Source organism: Rhinolophus sinicus, chromosome 14 (genome assembly GCF_057876585.1).
Source record: "Rhinolophus sinicus isolate RSI-liver-muscle chromosome 14, RSI-T2T, whole genome shotgun sequence".
NCBI classification, from domain to species: Eukaryota; Metazoa; Chordata; class Mammalia; order Chiroptera; family Rhinolophidae; genus Rhinolophus; species Rhinolophus sinicus.
The window spans coordinates 112,558,632-112,579,843 of record NC_142514.1 but is presented as its reverse complement, the minus strand read 5'-3'; the positions used below and the strand labels follow the sequence as shown (position 1 = coordinate 112,579,843).

Below are 21,212 nucleotides of genomic sequence, written 5' to 3'. Positions count from 1 at the left end.
CAAATTCAGATGGGGAGTTATTCTCATACATTGCCAGTGGGACTGTAAATTGATACAAACTCTTTGATGGGTAATATGAAAATATCAAACAAATTTACAAATACACATTCCCTTTGAGCCAGAAATCCCTCACTTTGGAGTTGCTCCTAAATATATTACTGATATATATGCAAATTGATAGCTGTACATACATATTTTTATAACAGGTAAGGATTGGTGTATTAGTTATCTATTGCTGCAAAACGTAGTGGCTTAAAACAACATCCATGCATTATCTCAGTTTCTGTGTGTCAGGAATCTGGAAACAGTTTGGCTGGGTCCTCTGCCCCACTGTCTCTCACAAGGCTGCCATCGAGATGTCAACCTAGGGTCTGCAGTCTCATCTGAAGCCTCAGATGGGGAAGAATCTGCTTCTCAGCTGACTCAGTGGTTATTGGCAGCATCACTTCCTCAAGAGTTGATGGACTAAGGGCCTCAGTTCCTCACTGACTGTTAGACAAAGTCTGCCCTCTCTTCCTTGCCACGTGGCCTGTCCCACATGGCAGCTGGCATCATCAAAGCATGCCAGCCAAGAAGAAAATAGAGTCTGCTAGCAAGACTGAAGCCAGTCTTTTATTACCTAATCATGGCAGTGACATCCCATCATGTGCCACCACAGCAAGTCATGAGGGCCTGCCCACATATAAAGGGAGGGGGATACAAGGGCATGAATGCCGGAAGGCAGGGATCATTAGGAGCCATTTGCTACCACAATCGGAAACAGCAAGATGTTGAGAACTAGGGGTGTAGATGACAGATATTGAATAGGAAATACACTTACAGGATTCAAAATTTTTTAAATAATGTAAAGGTTTTCAGTGAAAAGCTACTCAGTGGTGAAGCCACTAAACATGTTTTTGTATTTTAAATATTTTCAACCATGTCATTATATTCCTTATTAAAGTTTTTAAACTAAAAATGTATTTACTTTTTTGGTAGCCTCATCATTCTGCAGGCGCTTTCCTGCTTTTATGCTCAGTCAGCAAATCCAATTTGTTTCTTTAGAATTTGTAATTATATAATTATTTGCATATTAACTTTTTATTGTTTGTCCATCTCACAATACTTTAAGCTTTAAGAAGACAATAACTAGGTCTGTGTCATCCATTAGTGTATTACCTGAGACCAGCACAGTGCCTGGCACACAGCAAGCATTCCATAATTATCTGTTGCATATTAAACAAAGCAATGAATGATGCAAGCATTAAGTGATAATAATGTATCCTCTTTAAAATCCAATGACATGAAATAGTTCTTTTCCCATTACTATAACTCTATCATACCAGCTTATTATTTTTTACACATTCATGAGATTCTTGAGGGATAATTAAACTTGATATAAGAAGTACGATAGATATCAAATTTATTAATATTTCCTTCTCAAGCTTTAGCTGTAATATCTGTATTACGTTCTTTCAACAAGTAATTATTGGTTCCCTACTATGTATCAACAGAGTTCTTATTCTTACCAAGCTTGCATTCTAAAATAAAGAAGAAAACTCATATACATAAATGAATATAATAAGGTACAAAGGAATAAACAAGAGCATCCCAGAAAAAAATTCTTTGGAGATCAGAATAAAAAAAGAAACTATTCCCACCTGAGGGAATTGGAAAAAGCTTTACGGAGAAGATAATATTTAAAGTAGGTCTTAAATAATGGGTAAGATTTGAGCATGTAAAAATAACAGGACATGGGAGTGGGGCACCTTGGGAGTGGGAAGAGCTAGAATCAGTAAACAATAGAGAAAATGTGAGGCATGCATGGGAAGGAGCAAATAATTTGGTATGAATGAAACTCTGAGTGTAAGGTGGGGAGCAAGAGATCTGAGAGGGAAGACCTTGCAGAGGACAGTTAAAAAGAGTCACATCTGTTATTCACAAGAGTTTGAATTTCATTGCTAAAAGTCACTGACAGAGTTCTGGTAAGGAGACCAACCTTCAGACTTTATAAAACTCATTTTGTTTCAACCTGGGCTGGGGCTGCGGCAGCAGCAGGAGCAGCAGTGGTGGTGGTGGCCACAGGGGCAGGAGCCACAAATACAGATGGATCAGCCAAGAAGGCCTTGACCTTTTCAGCAAGTGGAAAGGTGTGATCAGTCTCCACAGACAAAGCCAGGACCCGCTGGTATCCATTGATGATGAAAAGGGGTACTGATGCATCAGTTGGGCAACCAGTCTGCGGACACACGCTGGCAACATTGCAGACACCCTCCAGGAATTGGGAATGCAGTTTCCTCTATGATGTAAGGCACTTCCGGGTAGTAGGTGCCGCCATTGTCAAACACCAGCTGGATGATCAGCCCGGAGAAGGGAGAGATGTTCAGCATGCCAGTCAGTGTGGCTTCGTGGCTCCCACTGTGTCTCCAGTCTTAATCAGCTGCACATCACTCAGGATTTCAAGGGTGCCCTGGATATTTTAGTGATGAGGCCTAAAGCCTGGAAGAAGGAGGTCTTCTCAGGTCCCAGATCAGTGTTCTGGGCTGGCACAGGGACTTCACAAGGAGTAGTGGCACCAGCATGGGTGGCAGCTGGTACCTTATTGGCCAGCAGCATGTCCCTGATCTCAGTGAGGTCCTCCTTGGTGAACACAAAGTCCACATTCCCCAGATATGTGGCAACAGTTTCTCCAGAGCTGGGCTGTTTTCCAGATGCCCTCAGATGGCCTTGCTTGTCGTGGTGTTCTTGCCCATCAGCACCACCTTGCCCATCAGCCTTCCCGGGGAGGGAGTGCAGATCTGCTGCATCTGCTTAGAGCTGACCTTGTCTGCTCCCACAGTGAAAAATTTTGAATAATCATCCAGAAGTTGGATGATTTTAAGGAAGTAGTTGGACATCCAGGTCACCCTGTCTTTCCTGGGCATCACAGTGATGTACCAGAGATTTCCACACAAGGTGTAAAGATGATGTCACTCTCATGAGGATGCCTGGTGAGAACTAAATATTTTGAACTGCTCAAATAATACAGTATTTAGCTATAGTAATCAAAGAAAAAGTGAAATTAGTTGGAAATGTATTTTGGTAGTTAATCCAGCTGCAAACCAGGTACCAAGGGATGTGTTAACTTGCTCAAGGAATTAAACCACATATAACACAGCAGCTGCAACTGCAGTCACCATCTGGTTAAGTTTGCGATGATCCACTGTCATTATCCAAGATCCACCTGACTTTTACACCAGCCCCAAAGGTGAGTTTTACAGGTATATGATGGTAGGAATCACCACCCTTTCATGCTTCAAGTCCTTGATGGTAGCACTAATCTCTGTCCCTCCAGGAATGTTGTATTGCTTTTGGTTTCCTATTTTCCACAGGAAGGTAGTTCTAGTGGCTTCCACTGGGCCTTTCCTACAATAGCACTCACTCCACAGGAACCAATGCAGGGATTCTGGGAGTTGCTGAGTACGTCTATTCCAATTATTCATCCTGGAACTGGAAAATAACCACAAGATGGGTTTGGGGACCCATTGGGCCCACTGTGAGATACACCTGAGCCAAAACTCCAGTGGTCACCTGATCTCCATAAGCCCCTGCTCTGACGGGTAGACCAAAGTGATATCTTGGCTTTCCTGGAATTAGTGTCAGTTCAAAGCCAGTGTACATTAATCCCCAAAAGGTCTAATTATTTCCTTTTTCCCAATGCACAGTCACCTGGTTAAAGTCTGTGTGTCCGTTTCAGGAAGGCTGGGAGAAAGAGTCACAGGCTTTAGCGGTGTCCCAGAGTCCTTCCTCAAGAGGACACGGCCTCCCCTTCATTCAAGGGGTTCTGCAGCTATAAACCGGCTCATGCCTGGGAACTGATTGAGGGGCTGTGACTGTTTTGGTGATTCAAGTTATACTTCAACTATAACTTTTCTGCTTGTACTGATCAAATAAAAATTTTATAGATTCTCATTCTAATTGTCTTATAGGGACACCATACTCAACTAGCTGACATCATTGGACCCTGGGAGTCAGACTCTTCCGATAGCTGCTTTGGCTCTGCTGTCCTTTGTGGTACCCACACCCATCCTGCTTTTGATGGTGAAGTGCAGCCACTTGCCCCGGCCACCCGGATCTAATTGTCCTTTCTGCATTTGGGATCCCAGTTTGTTGGCAGCAGTTCCCCCTGTGATTTCAGAGAAGAGTAGCCACAGAGCTCTTCCAGGATCCTAGAGTCTCCTCATAAATTTGAGATCTCCTTGGAGGTACTCTGCTGCCAACCCTACTCCCAATGTCATCATTGCTATAAGTGGCACTGAAGTCTCCCTCTGGCAGTTGCCCCCGTTGTTCTGCCTGTCACTGAAGGCATTGCTATTAATCCCATGGGTAGAATGGGCCTGGCCAGAACATGCTGCCACACCATTTCTGCCCTATCAGATGCCTGGTGCCAATGCTGCAAATCTGTATGAGGTAGGTTCATTTGTACCCTTTGCAAAGGGAATCCAGACCAATAGTAAAATCCTTGTTTGCAGCCCAGAATGGATATTGCCATTCTGGTTAGTATGGGGCAAATTTCCTTTGGAAAACCTTCTCCCCATTCTCAGCCCCATAGTTTGTGTAGTACTGAAGCTACCCGAAGCTATAGAGGACGGCCCTGATTATCTTTAAGCCAGATGAGGTATCCCTTTCCTCTGGACAGTGTTAGGTGCAGAGTATTGCACAAAACCCAGGCCAGAGCCAATGAGCACTCCATTCTCCTGGCCATAGTGATAGTACAATAGATCACAAATAATCACCAGTCCCATGACTATACAATCTGGTAACCACTGACAACCTGTGAAATGAGGTCTTTAAATTGGCTTAATGTTTCCACTGGTCTACCTGAAAGTATGGGGGTTTCATTACTACTGGTTCAATTGCTGTATTTAACAATTGGCTTCTTTTGTTTACCATCCAAGAGAAAAAAAGAGACATTTTCTGTAAGAAAATCCCTGGTATCCTATGTAATACCTATCTTACTTTTCCTATCCCTCCCCCAAGGTTAATCACAAATTAAGGAATATACCACATACTCTTTGTAGTTTTCAGTTAGCCTTTTCTCCACAAAGGATCCAAATTTGTATCCAAGAGGCTGGATCAAGGACTGACATAACAGTCATCCAGCTATACTACCCTCTACACACACACACACACACACACACACACACACACACGACACACGTTTGGAAGCTTTGCATGCTGCACAAATCCTGGGGCACTTTTACATCCTAGAATATCAGTGCCCCTGGTGCTTCAACTTTGGGGCTTCCTTTAAATTTCATGAGCATAAGCAAGGGAAGGTCACTGCCTAGAGTCTATAGCTTGTGAGTTTTAACATTTTTGGAAAGCTGTCAAAAATATGAATCTTCTCCAAAGGAAGATGTACACATGCACCTGCCCACAAAGTTTTGTACACAATTGTGGGTCATTCACAAATCCTCTGAAACTTATTCATGGACCACGGGTTAAGAACTCCTTTCTTAACTCTACATAGCTTAACTTTTTTTTTTAAGATTTTATTGGGGAAGGGGAACAGGACTTTATTGGGGAACAGTGTGTACTTCCAGGCCTTTGTACCCAGTCAAGTTGTTGTCCTTTCAGTCTTAGTTGTGGAGGGCGCAGCTCAGCTCCAGGTCCAGTTGCCATTTGCTAGTTGCAGGGGGCACAGCCCACCATCCCTTGCGGGAGTCGAACAGGCAACCTTGTGGTTGAGAGGATGCATTCCAACCAACTGAGCCATCCAGGAGCTCAGCGGCAGTTCAGGCAGCCGCTCAGCTCAAGGTGCTGTGTTCAATGTTAGTTGCAGGGGGCGCTGCCCACCATCCCTTGCAGGACTCGAGGAGTTGAACCGGCAGCCTTGTGGTTGAGAGCCCACTGGCCCACGTGGGAATCGAACCAGCAGCCTTCGGAGTTAGGAGCATGGAGCTCTAACTGCCTGAGCCACCCGGCCGGCCCCCTACATAGCTTAACTCTTCATGTTGATTTTTAAAAGCAGCTTTTAAAAGCTTTTATTTCCTTAAATGCCCTATTTTCCTTGCTGGCAACTACAAAAGTCAGAGTGGACATTCTTTAAAATTGCATTAGATGCTTATTCACCATTTCTTATTAATCAAATAACAAACTCCAATTGCTTTTGCAAGAGTGAAGGCAATGAGGCTGTACTCTAACACAGTTCTTCCTTTTTTTTCCACACTTTCAGTTTTTTTGGCACCTTGCCACAACAGAAGGCAAGGCAACATAAAGCTCTTAACTTCCTCTTCTCATCACCAGTTATTCCCCCCTTGTATCTGCAAAGGGCATTTGAAGGTTATGCTCATGCATGCCTGGCTCTTCCTGGGGAACATTTTTCTTTAGTGATTTACTAAAAATAAAGTGCTATCAATCATCCGTCTTTCCATTGCTTAAAATGATTTGGAATCCCTGAATGAGTGTGTTTGTCTCAGTCTAATAATCCCTAAAGGAATGTATGACACAATCCTGCACCGTTTATTTCTATTTTCACACACTGACTGCACATCTAGCTCCTCAGCCATGCATGGATTATCTGAGCTTAAAGTACCTGCTGGTTTTTTCTGCAAATGTAATAAGCAGGAAGATTTGCTAACGGCATAGTGGACTCACCTAGAAGCAAGGAGAGGAAGAAAAGGACAAACTAAAATTGCATTTGAACTAAAAGGTGGCAGCTCCACAGTGTAGATCCTCAGAAGTTCAGAGAATTTCCACACTCAGGAGTGTGGGCATATCCTTGACTTCTATTCGCCTACACCCACACCCAACACATAAGAAATCCTGAAGTCCTACCTTCAAATCACATATCCAAAAACCTACTGCTTCTCACCATCTCAACTACTGTCACGCTGTTGCGAGCCAATCCTCTCTCATCAGGACTCCGGCAGGTTATCCTCTTGTCTAATCTTCACACAGCAGCCAGAGTGTCCCTTTAAAACAGAACTGGGGTTATGTCACCTGTTCACTCAAAACCATTCAAATCGCTCACGGTCTGAGAGTAAAAACCAAGACTAGACTTTGGGATGTACTGCGGGCTCTCTCACTTCCCAAATAACTCTCTGACCTTGTCTCCATCTACTCTCACTGTGCTCCAGCCACACCGGCCTCCTTGAGGTCAGTCCTTCATCTCAGGCCTTACACCTCAGGTCTTTACGTTGGCCTTTTCTTCTGTCTGGAATGTTCTTTCCCAGTTAAGTACACAGTTAACCTCTCCACCTTCTTCAAATCTCCCCTCAAATGTCATTCTCATGGAGAACCAACCATCATATCCACTCCTTTAAAAACTGGAACCCATCTGCCATCCCACCTCAACTTCCTGCTCTGCCTCTTCTCTATGGAGAAAAAAATGTATCATTTTAAAATATAATATATGGTTTACTTATTTATCATGTTTATAGCTTATTGTCCATTCTACCACATTCCATTATACCACTCCCTCCAGTTAGACTGTAAGCTCCACGAGGGTAGGATCTTTTTGTGTTCACTGATGTATCCATTATTTAAAATAGTGCCTGGCACATAGTAGGCAATCAATAGATGTATGTTGAATGAATTAATTACTTCATTAATCCCTATGTTTAACTGACCTGACACTCCCCCCTCTCCTATCCCACTTCCCCTCCCCCCAAACACAGAAATTAGAAAAGGTAAAGACCAGATTGCTCTCAGGGATGTGATTAGGGCAGGAGATGGTGAAGAAACAAGCTGGTATTCCTTGGCCATCTATTATGCAGTAAGTGCTATGCTTCATATTTTACATGCTATCTCATACAATCCACCCAACAACTTGCACAGTAGGTATTATCCTCTCTTACAGGTCACACAGCTAGTAAGTAGTGAAGTTCAGTTTGAAATCCATGTTTGACTTAAAAACACTTGATTCTTTCTAGAACCACCAGACTAATTTGCTTCCGGTCAGAAATACACCAGGTAAGAGTTTTAGCAAGGCAGATGCTAAGAAATAAAGCAGGCATGTAGTTGCCACCATACTCTGCTAACACAACTAATTTTCAAAGATTTGGCTATAATTCCTAAAGCATATCAAATATGATTCAGGCCATCATAGCTTCATTACTTCTTATACTTTTGTCTTAGCCAGTGCTTATTTGACCAGATTATCTTCCATGCTATAAATAAGGTTTTGAGGTCACCTGTAGGGAGCAAATATTTCTAACCTAATAATCCCTACCCTCAGCCCCCAGATATTTTCATTCAAAAGATGATCAAACAGTAGAGGGAGGAGTGAAGAATTAGGAGGCAACCTACATCATGGTCCCTCAACACCCTTTATTAAAAGTTAGATTCTTTCTCTAATTAAATAAAGAATGATAATTCTTCAAAATTATTATGACTGGCAAAAGTTAATTGGAAGTCATATCTTATATTCTCTCTCCCTTTTGGGAATTCTTTTATGGCAAAATAAGGACTTCTACTAAAGAAGATTCTAGGAGGCCAAAAAGATTTTACCTTGAAGTTTCCTGTTCAGCTTCAATGGAAGACAAACTACACAGATGTAGCCGGGCATCAAGAAGTTGTTGGGAATGGGTACCGTGGAGAGAATACATTCTCTGCTCGCTCCTGAGTTGAAAACATTCAGTAAGTTGACTTAACCCCCTGGCAAGAACAATGGACTTACTGCTTAGTAAATTCTTGACTGACAGCCAAGGTTGCTATTTCAAAGCAAAAAAGTAACAAAGGGAATGATGCAAAGAAAGAATTTCTCTTAGTTTTCTTTTTTTAATGTTAAGGAATAGAGAAATATTCAAAGTAGCAAAAAGAATAAATAATACATTTTAAGAATTTTTACCTTTATAGTCAGTCAACGTGGCTTACTTGCTTTACCTGGAACCTCAAATTATCAAACACAATATTCAAACGTTCTTTAGGAACTGGCTAAGATCATCATTCTTTAATATATAAGCAGCCTTATTTTTCTCAATTGATTTATTATAGAAAAATTACATAATTAAATTGGGTTGTCATTTGAAATTTTAATGACAAAATTTTAATGGCATAAAATTTGTCATACTGCAAACTTTAATGAAAAATTTTTTTGTTAATTGAATACTTTATTCAAACAAGTTTTAGTCTTGAAAAGTAGGTACATGACTAATTATGTTTTATTGATTGTATTTGGCAATTAAAAAATCATAGAAATCTCTCCCTGGTTAATTCAATCTGGCTAGAAGTTTATCAATTTTACTAGTCTTCTCCAAGAACATGTTTTTGTTTTCATTGATTTTTCTCTATGGTATTTCTGTTTTCTATTTCATTGATTTCTGCTCTGAGCTTTATTGTTTCCTTTCTCCTGACTACTTTGCGTTTCATTTGCTCTTCTTTTTCTAGTTTCTTAAGGAGAAAGTTGAGGTCCTTGGATTTGACACCTTTTTTTTTTCTCCTAAAAGTATTTAGTGCTATAAATTTCTCAAATACTGCTTCAGTAGTGTGTTGGGAGTCCCCAAGTTCACACCCAATTTCAATGCTTCACTAGGCGCAGTCACAGGACTCAGCGTACAGTCGTACTCAGTGCTATGATTTATTATAGCAAAAGGATAGCACCATCAGCAAAGGGGTACATGAGGTGAAGTCCAGAAGAAACCAGGCACAATCTTCCAAAAGTTCTTTCTTAGTGGAGACAGAGGATATGCCTAATCCCCCCAGCAAGAAGTTATAATAAAAACTGTGAAACGTTGCCAACAAGGAAAGCTGGTTAGCGGCAGCACCCTCTGACTGGCTGGCATGTATCCAAATTCCAGACTTCAGAAGGAAAGCAGGGGCACAGTGAGCTACTCTTATCAGTTAGGGTGGTGGAAGCTTCTCCTCCCGCCCCCTGCCCCAATCCAAGTTCTGAGATTCCAGCCAAAGGCTAACTTTGCAAGTGAGTCTTTCTAAGGATAGCAATGTTAGGCCTGCTGTGTTAATTTCTTTTTGCACAAATTCTGATATGGTGTGCTTTCATTTCCATAAAGTTCAAAATACTTTCTATTTTCCCTTTTGCATTCTCCCTGATTCTATGGGCTATTTATATTCAAAATTATGAAGGATTTTCCCAGAGACCTTTTTGTTAGTAATTTCTGTTTTATATTCATTGTAGCTAGAGAACATATTTTGTATTACTTCAGTTGTTTTTAAATGTATTGAGTCTTGTTTTATGACCCAGAAAGATGGTTTTTCTTAGTAAATGTTCTTGATAAGAATGTGTATTCTGCTGTTGTTAGCTAGAATGTTCTATAAATGTCAATAAGGTTAAGTTGATCAACTGTATTGTTCAAGTCTACCATTATCCTTACTGATTTTCTCTATTTCTATAATTATTGAAATCACCAACTATAATTGTGGATTTTTCTTTTTTTCCTGTAGTTATATCAGTTTTTCCTTCATGTAGTTTGAAGTTGTTAAGTGCATAAAAGAACAAAGTTGGAGGCCTGATATTACCTGATTCCAAGACTTACTATTAAGCTACAAAACAGTGCGGTATTAGCATAAAAAGATATGCATATCAAAAAAAAAACATGCAAAAATATATCCACATATATATGGTCAACTGATTTTCCACAAAGGTGTTAAGCAATCCATTTGGGAAAGAGTAATCTTTTCAAAATGATGCTAGAACTAACATAATCACACACTTAAAAAAGTGAGCCAACTCTCAATACCTCTTATATAAAAAATCATTTAAAACGAATCATAGACCTAAACACCAGGGGTGCCAAAAAAAATGTATACACATTTTAGGAGATGTTATCTATGTATTACTTTTTGAAGTTGAATTGAATTATGGTAGCAATGTGTAATTTGATGCTTTCTCAAAAGATGGCGTTAATAGAATGATAGCGTCACCACGCGGCAGGCAGGACAGTCAAAGAAAATGGCAGAAGCACAGATGTCATTTGAGAAGCGCATGACCATTTTGAAGTGGTATTTGAAATTCAAGAACGTTGTGGAAGTACAACAATAATGGAGGTGTGAGTATGCAACAGAACCTCCAACACACCTAACAAATGCATGCATTTGTGATAAGTTTGAGACGCAGAGTACAGTGTGAAGAATTTGAAATGGCACATGCAGGTATACAAGTGGACACTTTGGTCAACGATGTTCAAGCAGTAGTTTTCCATAATCAGAAGTGTTTCGATGCTGATGGTAACCACTTTGAGCACCTCTTATAATTGCAAAAATAAAATGTGACTTGTATTCATCTTTTGTTATTGGTATATATTGAGTATTACAAATTTAATACAGTTTTTGTTTCTTTTTGGCACCCTGTTTAAGGGCTAAAATTATAAAACTACTACTGTGTTTCCCCGAAAATAAGACCTAACCGGACCATCAGATCTAATGTGTCTTTTGGAGCAAAAATTAACATAAGACCGGGTCTTACATTACATTATATTATATTATATTTTATTATACTATATTATATTATATTATATTATATTATATTATATTATATTATATTATACCCGGTATATACAAGACCGGGTATAATATAATTTAATATAATATAATAAATATAATACTGGATCTTATATATAAATAATATATATTTAATATATAATATATAAAAAGTATAGTATATACATACTTTTTAATTAAAGTTTATTGGGGTGACAATTGTTAGTAAAGTTACATAAATTTCAGGTATACAATTCTGTATTACATCCTCTATAAATCACATTGTGTGTTTACCACCCAGAGTTAATTCTCCTTCCATCACCATATATTTGATCCCCTTTACCCTCATCTACCACACCCCTCCCCCCTTACCCTCTGGAAGCCACTAAACTATTGTCTGTGTCTATGAGTTTTTGTTTCTCATTTGCTTGTCTTGTTCTTTTGTTGTTTTTGGTTTATATAACACATATCAGTAAAATAATATGGTTGTCTACTTTTTCTGTCTGACTTATTTCACTTAGCATTATAATCTCAAGATCCATCCATGTTGTCACAAATGGTCCTATTTCATCTTTTTTTTTACCGCCGAACTGTATTCCAACTGGATCTTATATTAATTTTTGCTCCAAAAGATGCATTAGAGCTGATGGTCTGGCTAGGACTTATTTTAAGGGAAACACAGTAGATAACAATATAAGAGAAAATCTTAGGGATTTGGGCTAGGCAAAATTTTCTTGAATGGGAAACAAAAAGCACAATCTTTTAAAATTAAAAAAAAATTGATAAACTTCATAAAAATGTAAAATGTTGGGTCTTGGGGCAGTTGGATGGCTCAGTTGGTTAGAGCATGAGCTCTGAATAAGGTTCCCAGTTCAATTCCCACACAGGCCAGTGAGCTGCGCCCTCCACAACTAGATGGAAGACAATGATCTGCTACTGAGCTTCTGGAGGGGCAGCCAGATGGCTCAGTTGGTTAGAGCATGAGCTCTCAACAACAAGGTTGCTGGTTCAATTCCCGCATGGGATGGTGGGCTGCGCCCCCTGTATCTAAAAGATTGAAAACAGTGACTGGACTTGGAGCTGAGCTGCACCCTCCACAACTAGATTGAAGGACAATGACTTGGAGCTGATGGGCCCTGGAGAAACACTGTTCCCCAATATTCCCCAATAAAATTAAAAAATAATAATGAATAAAATAAAATAAAATAAAATATTGGGTCTTTAAAAGACAGTACTAAGAAAATCAAAAGCAAATCACAGACTGTGAGAAAATACTTGCAAAACATATATATGATAAAGCACTTTTATCCAGAATGTATATAAATGCCGTGTTTCCCCAAAAATAAGACCTAGACAGACCATCAGCTCTAATGCGTCTTTCGGAGCAAGAATTAATATAAGACCGGGTCTTACATTATATTATATTGTATTATATTATATTATACCTGGTATTATATTATACTATACTATACTATACTATACTATACTATACTATACTATACTATATTATATTATATTATGACCCAGTCTTATATTAAAATAAGGCCAGGTCTTATATTAATTTTTGCTCCAAAAGACATGTTAGAGCTGATGGTCCGGCTAGGTCTTATTTTCAGGGAAACACAGTAGTATAACTCATCAAAAAGAAGACAACTCAATTTTTAAAACTTGACGAACGGTTTGAACCGACGTGTCAACAATGAATATAAACAAATAGCAAATAGGCATATGTAAAAATGTCCAAGACCATAGGTGTTTAGGGAAATGCAAATTAAAAATACAGAAAGATACCATTACACACACACTAGAATGGCTAATATTAAAAAGACTGATAATACCAAGTGTTGGCAAGGCTGTGGAGTAACGGCAACTCTCAAACATTGCTGATAGGAAAGCAAACTGGTATCACCATTTTTGAAAACAGTTTGGTAGTGTCTTATAAACATGCACTTACCATATGATCCAGCAATTCAACTCTGAGGTATTTATTCAAGAGAAATGAAAACATGTAAACACAAAGACATGTCCCAAAATGTTCACAGCAGCTTTTTTTTTTGAAAAGAAAAATATTAATTTTAACCTGGAAAAAAATCCAAATGTCTATCATCTGGTGATTGGCAAAACAGATTGTGATGTATCTATACAACAGAATATTACTCAGCAATAAAAAGGAACAAAATATTTATATATCAAGAAATAGGTGAATATTAAAAATCATTGTCTTGAGTTAAAAAAGAGACATAAAGGTCTACAAAGTGTATGATTCCATTTATGAAAATCTAAAAGGCAAAAGTATAGTGATAGAAAGCAGATCAGTCTTTGATGTGAGAAGAGGGAACTGATTGGAAAAGGGCAGGAGGAAACTTTCCAGGGCAATGGAAATGTTCTCATTCTTGATTGTGGTAATGATTACATGACCATATGCATTTGTCAAAACTCATCAAATTATACATTTAAAATTGGTGAATATTATATGTAAATTATACTTTATGAAAACTGATATAAAAAATCTGGTCAAATGGCAGAATAGGTAAACGCTCTGTTTGCATGCTCTCATGATCACATCAAAATTACAACTAAACTACAGAACAACCATCACTGACAATCGCCTGAAGTCTAGCTGAACTAAAGCCTTATAACTAAGGACATACAGAAGAAGCCTTGTTGAGACTGGTAGGAGGGATGGTGACATGGAATGGGCTGGTCCTACACCTGTATGTGGCAGTTAAAAATTGGGAGGGATACCTCGAGGTACTCCCTGAGGAGTGCAGGATTCCAACCACACACCAGGCTCCCCAGCCCAGCATTCCAGTGCCAGGGTGGAAAGTCTCTGTAACTTCTGGTTGTGAAAACCAGGCGAGATTGTGGCTGAGTGAGATGCAAGTCTGCTGGAGTCTCAGACTCTCCTCTTAAAGAGCCCACACATGGTCTTACTCATTGACAGACTCATTTGCTCTGAGCTCCAGTGCTGGGACAGCAACTTGAAAGGTGCTAGGGACACAGGGGAAAAAACTGAATTCTCTGCCTTCAAGGCGAGAGATGGAGGGTCAGCTTTCTCCAAGACAGAAGTGGTGGCAGAAGTCCTTATTCTTTAGTTTAGCCCTCCTCCCACCCAGCATGAGGATGCAGGCAGCCACTATATCTGAATCTCCATCAACCTGGTTAACACGATTTGTCTGCTCCACCCTGGTGATTCTCTGAGACCCCAGCCCCACCCAACTTGCAGGCCCACCCAAGCTGCTTCTAGTGGCTTTTTCATACAAATGGCCCATCTTGGCTCATGCTATTGACTTTCCTAAAATCTCTCAAAAGTTCACAACACCCAAACATGCAGCATCTGGCCTCGGTATGCCCCATAACTCTTGCTGAGCAGCCCCAAACCCAGCATTGGTGACAGCAACAGTTCAAGGCTTGACCTCTCCCAGCCATCTCCAAGCCACGCACAAGTGGCAGTCATCTGTGGATTGCTTTGTGGCTCATTCTAGGTGGCCTCTGACAGGGTACAGTCTGTGGCTCAATTTGGCCTGTGGTGGAGCCCCTCCCAGGAGGACCCAGAGCTGGCACTCCTGGTGACTGGCTTGGACCAAGCCAGAGCACCTATCAGCTGCCTCTGAGGACAACACACCCAAAGGGCAGACTGGGCACGCACCACAGCCCTGCTAAAGTGAATCCTGCTCTGTAGGGTTAACCCCTGCACAACAGCTCTTCCACTGTAGTCATAGCCAGTCCTCACAACCAATCCGCCCGAGGGTCAATCCCTCCTATTGATGTGCAAACAGCAACCAAGGCTCAGCTACAATAGGAGGGCACACACAACCCACACAAGTGACACATTTGCAGCACCCGGCTCAAGTGACCAGGGAGACTGTGCCACTGGGTCCCAGAGGACACCTACTAAATAAGACTACTCTACATAAGACCAGAAGACACAGCAGCTCTACTTAACACAGGAAAACAAATACAGGGAGGCAGGCAAAATGGGGAGACAAAGAAACATGTCCCACATAAAAGAACAGAAGAAAGTTCCAGAAAAAGAACTAAACAAAATGGAAACAGCAACCTACTAGATGCAGAGTTCAAAACTGGTTATAAAGATGCTCAATGATTTCAGGGAGAACTTCAACAAAGAGATAGCAAACATAAAAATGGAGATAGGAAACATTTTTAAAATGTCAGAAATAAAGAATACAACAATTGAAATAAAGAATGTTTTAGAGGGAATCAACAGCAGATAGATGAAGCAGAGGATCAAATCAGCAATTCAAAAGATAAGGTGCATAAAACACCCAGTCAGAACAGCAAAAAGAAAAAAGAATCCAAAAAAATGAGGATAGTTTCAGGAGTTTCTGGGACAACCTCAAGCATACCAACATTCACATCATTGGGACACCAGGAGAAGACAGAGAGCAAAGAACTGAAGAACTATTTGAAGAAACAATGACGGAAAACTTCCCTAACCTGGTGAATTAATAGACATACAAGCCCAGGAAATGCAGAGTCCCAAACAAGATGAACTCCAAGACGCCCACACCAAGACACATCATAATTAAAATGCCAAAGTTTAAAGACAGAAAATCTTAAAAGCAGCAAAAGAAAGGCAGTTACCTATAAGGGAGCTCCCATAAGACTATCAGATGATTTTTCAACAGAAACTTTATAGGCCAAAAGTGATTGGCACAAAATATTCAAAGTGATGAAAAGCAAGGACCTACAACTGAGATTACTCTTCCCAGCAAATCTATCCTTTAGAATCAAAGGACAGATAAACAGTTTCCCAGTCAAGAAAAAGCTAAAGGAGTTCATCACCACCAAACAGTATTACAAGGAATCTTAGAGGGACTAGAGGGACTTCTTTAAGAATAAGAAAAAAACTATTTAAAATATTAATAATAAAATGGCAATAACTACACATCTATCAACAATTATTATAAAGGTAAATGGATTAAATGCTCCAAACAAAAGACACAGGATGGCTGAATGGATAAGAAAATAAGACCCTTAATATGCCTCATACAAAAGACTCACTTCAGATGGAAAAAACACAGACTTAAAGGGATGGAAAAAGATATTTAATGAAAATGGAAAAAAAAAAAAAAAAAGGCTGGAGTAGCAATACTTATACCAGACAAAATAGACCTTAAAGCAAAGGCTATAACAGGAGACAAAGAAGGACCCAGAAATTCTACTTCTGGGTATTTATCCGAAGAAACCCAAAAAGCTACTTCGAGGGGATATGTGCATCCATATGTTCATTGCAGCATTATTTACAACAATAAGATATGGAACCCACCTAAGTGTCCATCAAGAGATGAACGGATAAAGAAGTAGTACTATAGACAATGGAATATTACTCAGCCATAAAAAGAATGAAATCTTGCCATTGGCAACAACATGGATGGACCTAGAGGGTATTATGCTAAGTGAAATAGACAGAGAAAGACAAATACCATATGATTTAATTTATATGTAAAATCTAAGAAACAAAATCAATGAACTAACAAAACAGAAACAAACTTATAGATACAGAGAACATTTTGATGTTTGCCAGAGGGACAGGGGTTAGGGGGAATGAGGTAAAAGGGGAAGGAATTAAGAAATACAAATGGTAGTTACAAAATAGTCATGGGGGTGAAATAGTCATGGGGGTGCAAGGGAGCATAGGGAATATAGTCAATAATATTGTAATACCTATTTGCAGTGTCAGATGGGTACCAGATTTATCAGGGTGATCACTTCATAAGTTATAAAATGCCTAATCACTATGCTGTACACCTGAAACTAATATAATATTGTATGTCAACTGTAATTGAAAAATTAAAAATTTGTTTATAACAATATTTTTTAAACTAATATAAAAATATATTCAAAACATGTACATGTATTTTAGCACTTTTACAAATTGTTTTAAATTTGAAGCTTATATTACACATTTGAAGCTTATATTACACATATATAAAGGTATAAAGAAATCATAAGTGTAGAGCTCAGTGAATTACCAGGAAGCAAGGACCTATGTAAATACCACCCAGAGAAAGAATGTTTGAATAACCACACAAGGCCCACTCATCCCCTCCTTTCAAAAGTTTACTATTATCTAAGTGGTCCAAATGATATCAGTTTGACCTCCAGAGGGCCTGGAAACTAAAGGTCAGCCACCTAGGTGGTCAACCATGTCTGTGTGATTGAAGTCCCAATAAAAACTGAATACTAAGGCTGAGGTAAGCTTCCCTGGTTGGCAACACTCCATGTGTAGTGTCATACATTATTGTGGGAGAAGTCACGTCTGCTCACAATTTCACTGGAAGAGGACAACTGAAAACTCCATGGACCTTTCCTGGACTCGGCACTTCTTCTCTTGGCTGACTAATCTGTACCCTTTTGATGTAATAAACTGTGACCATGAGTATAACAATTTCAGTGATTTCTGTGAACCATCCTAGCAAATTATCAAACCTGAGGGTGCTCTTGGAACCCCTGAACTTTGTAGCTGGTCAGAAGTGAGGGTAGTCTTAGAGACACCTGAACTCTGCAAAAATCATATACTATTAGTTTGTGTATGGCTTCTTTTACTCAGCATTATGTTTCCAAGGTTTATTTGTAACGTAGCATGTAAATATAGTTTATTCACTTTTGTTCCTTGTGTAAGTAACATAATGAATTGACTATTTACTCATTCTACTGTTGATAGATATTTGAGGCTTTTTTTTTCAGTTTTGCACTATTATTATTGTTAGATCTAAAAGGGAAAAATAGAGAAATCCACGGTCATAGTGGGAAATTTTTATACATCCAGTGCAACTGGTGAGAACAATCAGACAAAAAAAAAAACAAAAAAACTCAGAAAGAACTTAGATTTTTATCACACAATTAACAAATTAGATTTGACATCACTCAATACCTAAAACTCCTGCGAGCCTTCTTTGGGAGTAATAATAACAAACATTTCCTAAATGCATACTATATTCTTACACTATTCTAAGAACTCTACAGGTATTATTTCAGTTAATTTTTGTAACAACTTTTCTAATTATACAGTTAAGAAAACTGAAGCATAGAAAAGTTAAGGATTTTGCCCAGAGTCCACAGCTAATAATAGCAGATCTAGAATTCAACTTTGGGAAATCTGATTCAAGAGCCAAGTTCTGCATTCCTATACTATTTTTCAACATCTTCAATTTTCTATCTCTTCTTGAGTTAATTTTAGTATTTGCATCTTCCTGGAAAACCATCTATTTTATCTAGATTTTAAAATTTATTAGCATGAGTTGAACTTCAAATTGTGATATAAAGTCTTAGAATCTGTATCAGAAATAAAACTATTTTTAGCCCTCTATTCTTTTTTCCCATATCGTAAATCTCATGAACTCATCTGGAGGGAACAATTATATTCTTGTATTGAAATTCCATGACAAAAATAATCATTGTCTCATGTAAGACCTACTATTGATCACCACAGGTTTCTGAAAGTTTGATGCCTGAAGGTAAGTATCACTAACATTTAGTAACAAGATATTTAATTATCAGGCAGCCCTCATTCACAGAAAGCAATTTTCTTTGAAGTAATCATCAACGTTACTAATATAAAAGCAATGCATGCTGGGAGTAAAATATTTAAAAAAACAAAACAAAAACATTTTCGTATACATGATAATTTGATCTATGGTTAACTTTCTACCTTTGTTCCTCCTGGAAACTTGACCTAAGTGGTAAGTTAATGAGCTAACTATGAAATATTTGGTAAAAAAATAACCAGATTGCACCTGAACTGGAACGAACTATGAACAAACTAGAAATACCCAATAATAACACCATAGCTTTGGCTGTAAGGGCATAATTAGGTCTGACTGACAATTCTTACTTTTTTATTTTTATTATTTTATTTACATAAAAGAATTATTAAAAGAGAATATTTGGGTTGCCTTTAGCACCTAGATCAGTACATTAGGAATACCAATTAACTCTTGGTAATAAACCACAGCCAGGATTAGTAGTTATTTCAGCACTTTAAAATGAATCTTTTGTTGCCAGGTAAAACTCCACTCTTGTTTTATATTTTTTCCCATGGCATTTATCACTATCTGGCATGTAGCCTATATTTATTTGCTTGTCTGTCTTCCCTTCTAGAATGTAAGCCCCATGAGGACAAGGATTTTGTTCTTTGTTGTTGACTGCTCCCCTCCCAGTACTTAAAATAGTAACTGGTACATAATAGGTGTTCAATAAATAATTGTTGGATGAAGCTCCTATTGGCATATGGGTATTATCTGATTGACTAAAATTTTATCTATTATTTGTCATGCTCTATACTAGTAAGGTGTGGTGACAGAGTGTTTATCCTCTATGATTTTATGGAGCTAACAATCACAGATAAAATTTCAGATAATTTTTTACTAAATAGGAATTTTCTTTATTAAAATGTTGTATGATTACTTCACTATGATTCTACATAATTTAATTTATTTGGAAACATTTTATAACAAAAATCTACCTTCAAAATGCTGTACTCTTACCCCAGGATCCCAAATACTTCATGAACTACTTCGATCACTTTAAAAAACCATCCCTGTTCCTCCCTATAGGAGACACATACATTTATGGATAAAATGAAGTGGTCAGCAATAGTAGTACCCTATTTCCTAACTGATCTCTACTTCCAAATTTCTCTCAGGTACACCGCTTTAGTACTTTTGTACAAGTTTTCTCTTTAATTAAAAATACAGTTAATTTAGTCTCCTTTTTTAAAAAAGCTGAGCATTTCTTCCCTGTATATGATATGTTCATAATCAGACCTTTTGAAGAATCACACACCAGTTCCCCTGATCATAGTAGCTTTGCAGAATACTGACATTACTCAGAGTCTGGCAGGCAGCTTCCAATTCGCCCTCACAGAACACATGGTAGTAACGGTGAAACACAGGACTTGGGTCATGGGATCCTATCGGATCAAATGGCTCAACAGGTTTGTCTTTACCAGAGTTTCCCTTAAGGTGCCAGGGAACCAGCAAGTCTTGAGAATGAAAAGAAGTCCTGTTAGTGTGAATGGGTAGCTTGGAATTAGTTACTTTCCTTGAATTACATCCTCCCTTCTGAGAGTCACTGATGGAGGGGGCAGAACTTGCTGAATTTTGATTGCCCACATCGGGCATTTGTTCCACAAGCAACTCTTGCATTGATGCGTCATCAAGGATCTCCTCTTTTTTTACTTGGCCAATTCTGTTTTCTCTAAGATACTTGGACTTCTTCTTCTTATATTCTTGTTCCATTGCCCAAACATAAATGAGTGCCTTCCCACCAGGTCTCAGAAGTCGAACAAGCTCTTGGAGAGCTGCCATTCTGCGCTCCTAGCAAAAAACATATTGCCACTTATCAACCAGGAGGAGACATAGGGAGAAAACAGGAAAGTATAACTGACTACAGGACTGTTTTCAATTAAGATGAACATCCCAGAAAATCTAACAAAATATATAAACAAAAAGGGAAAAAAAGGGGGGGAGCGGAATTTTGTTCTGTAATTGAGGAGTAAAAAAAAAGTATTAAAGAAGTAGGAAAAGGAAATTTTTATTTCTATTAATAAAATAGAGGCATAGAAGGTTTTCCATTCTGTTTTGTTTTGAATTCAGTTAAGGCCATAAGGTATAATGAAACTGCTGGTGACTCCAGTACAGGGTGATCTATAAACTTATTGTTTAGATTGGGGGAGAAATCACTGACACCAGGAAAAGTAAGATTTTTTTTCCAAAAGAAAAATATAAAATTCACTTATTTTAAAATTAGGAACAATATGTGATTAGTTAAAGACATCAGGGACATAC

At 38.6% G+C, this 21,212-nt stretch overlaps 1 protein-coding gene and 1 pseudogene across 5 annotated transcripts in view; both read right to left on the bottom strand.

Moving 5' to 3' along the window:
• Nucleotides 1–548: 548 nt before the first annotated feature.
• LOC109436845 (large ribosomal subunit protein uL10 pseudogene) lies at nucleotides 549–11,368 on the bottom strand (annotated as a pseudogene). The gene is made up of 2 exons (XR_016018711.1): nucleotides 8,473–11,368; nucleotides 549–6,935 (listed from the first exon to the last, which is right to left on the bottom strand). The product of XR_016018711.1 is annotated as a large ribosomal subunit protein uL10 pseudogene (transcript).
• Nucleotides 11,369–13,361: 1,993 nt separating this feature from the next.
• ALKBH8 (alkB homolog 8, tRNA methyltransferase) overlaps nucleotides 13,362–21,212 on the bottom strand; it is a 58,623-nt gene continuing 50,772 nt past the window's right edge. For all 4 annotated transcript variants that reach the window (XM_019715705.3, XM_019715704.3, XM_074335530.2 and 1 more), the window contains one exon: nucleotides 13,362–20,741. In XM_019715705.3, coding sequence (XP_019571264.2) covers nucleotides 20,184–20,741 — 558 coding nt within the window. In that variant the 3' untranslated portion in view covers nucleotides 13,362–20,183. The remainder of the gene's footprint in view (nucleotides 20,742–21,212) is intronic.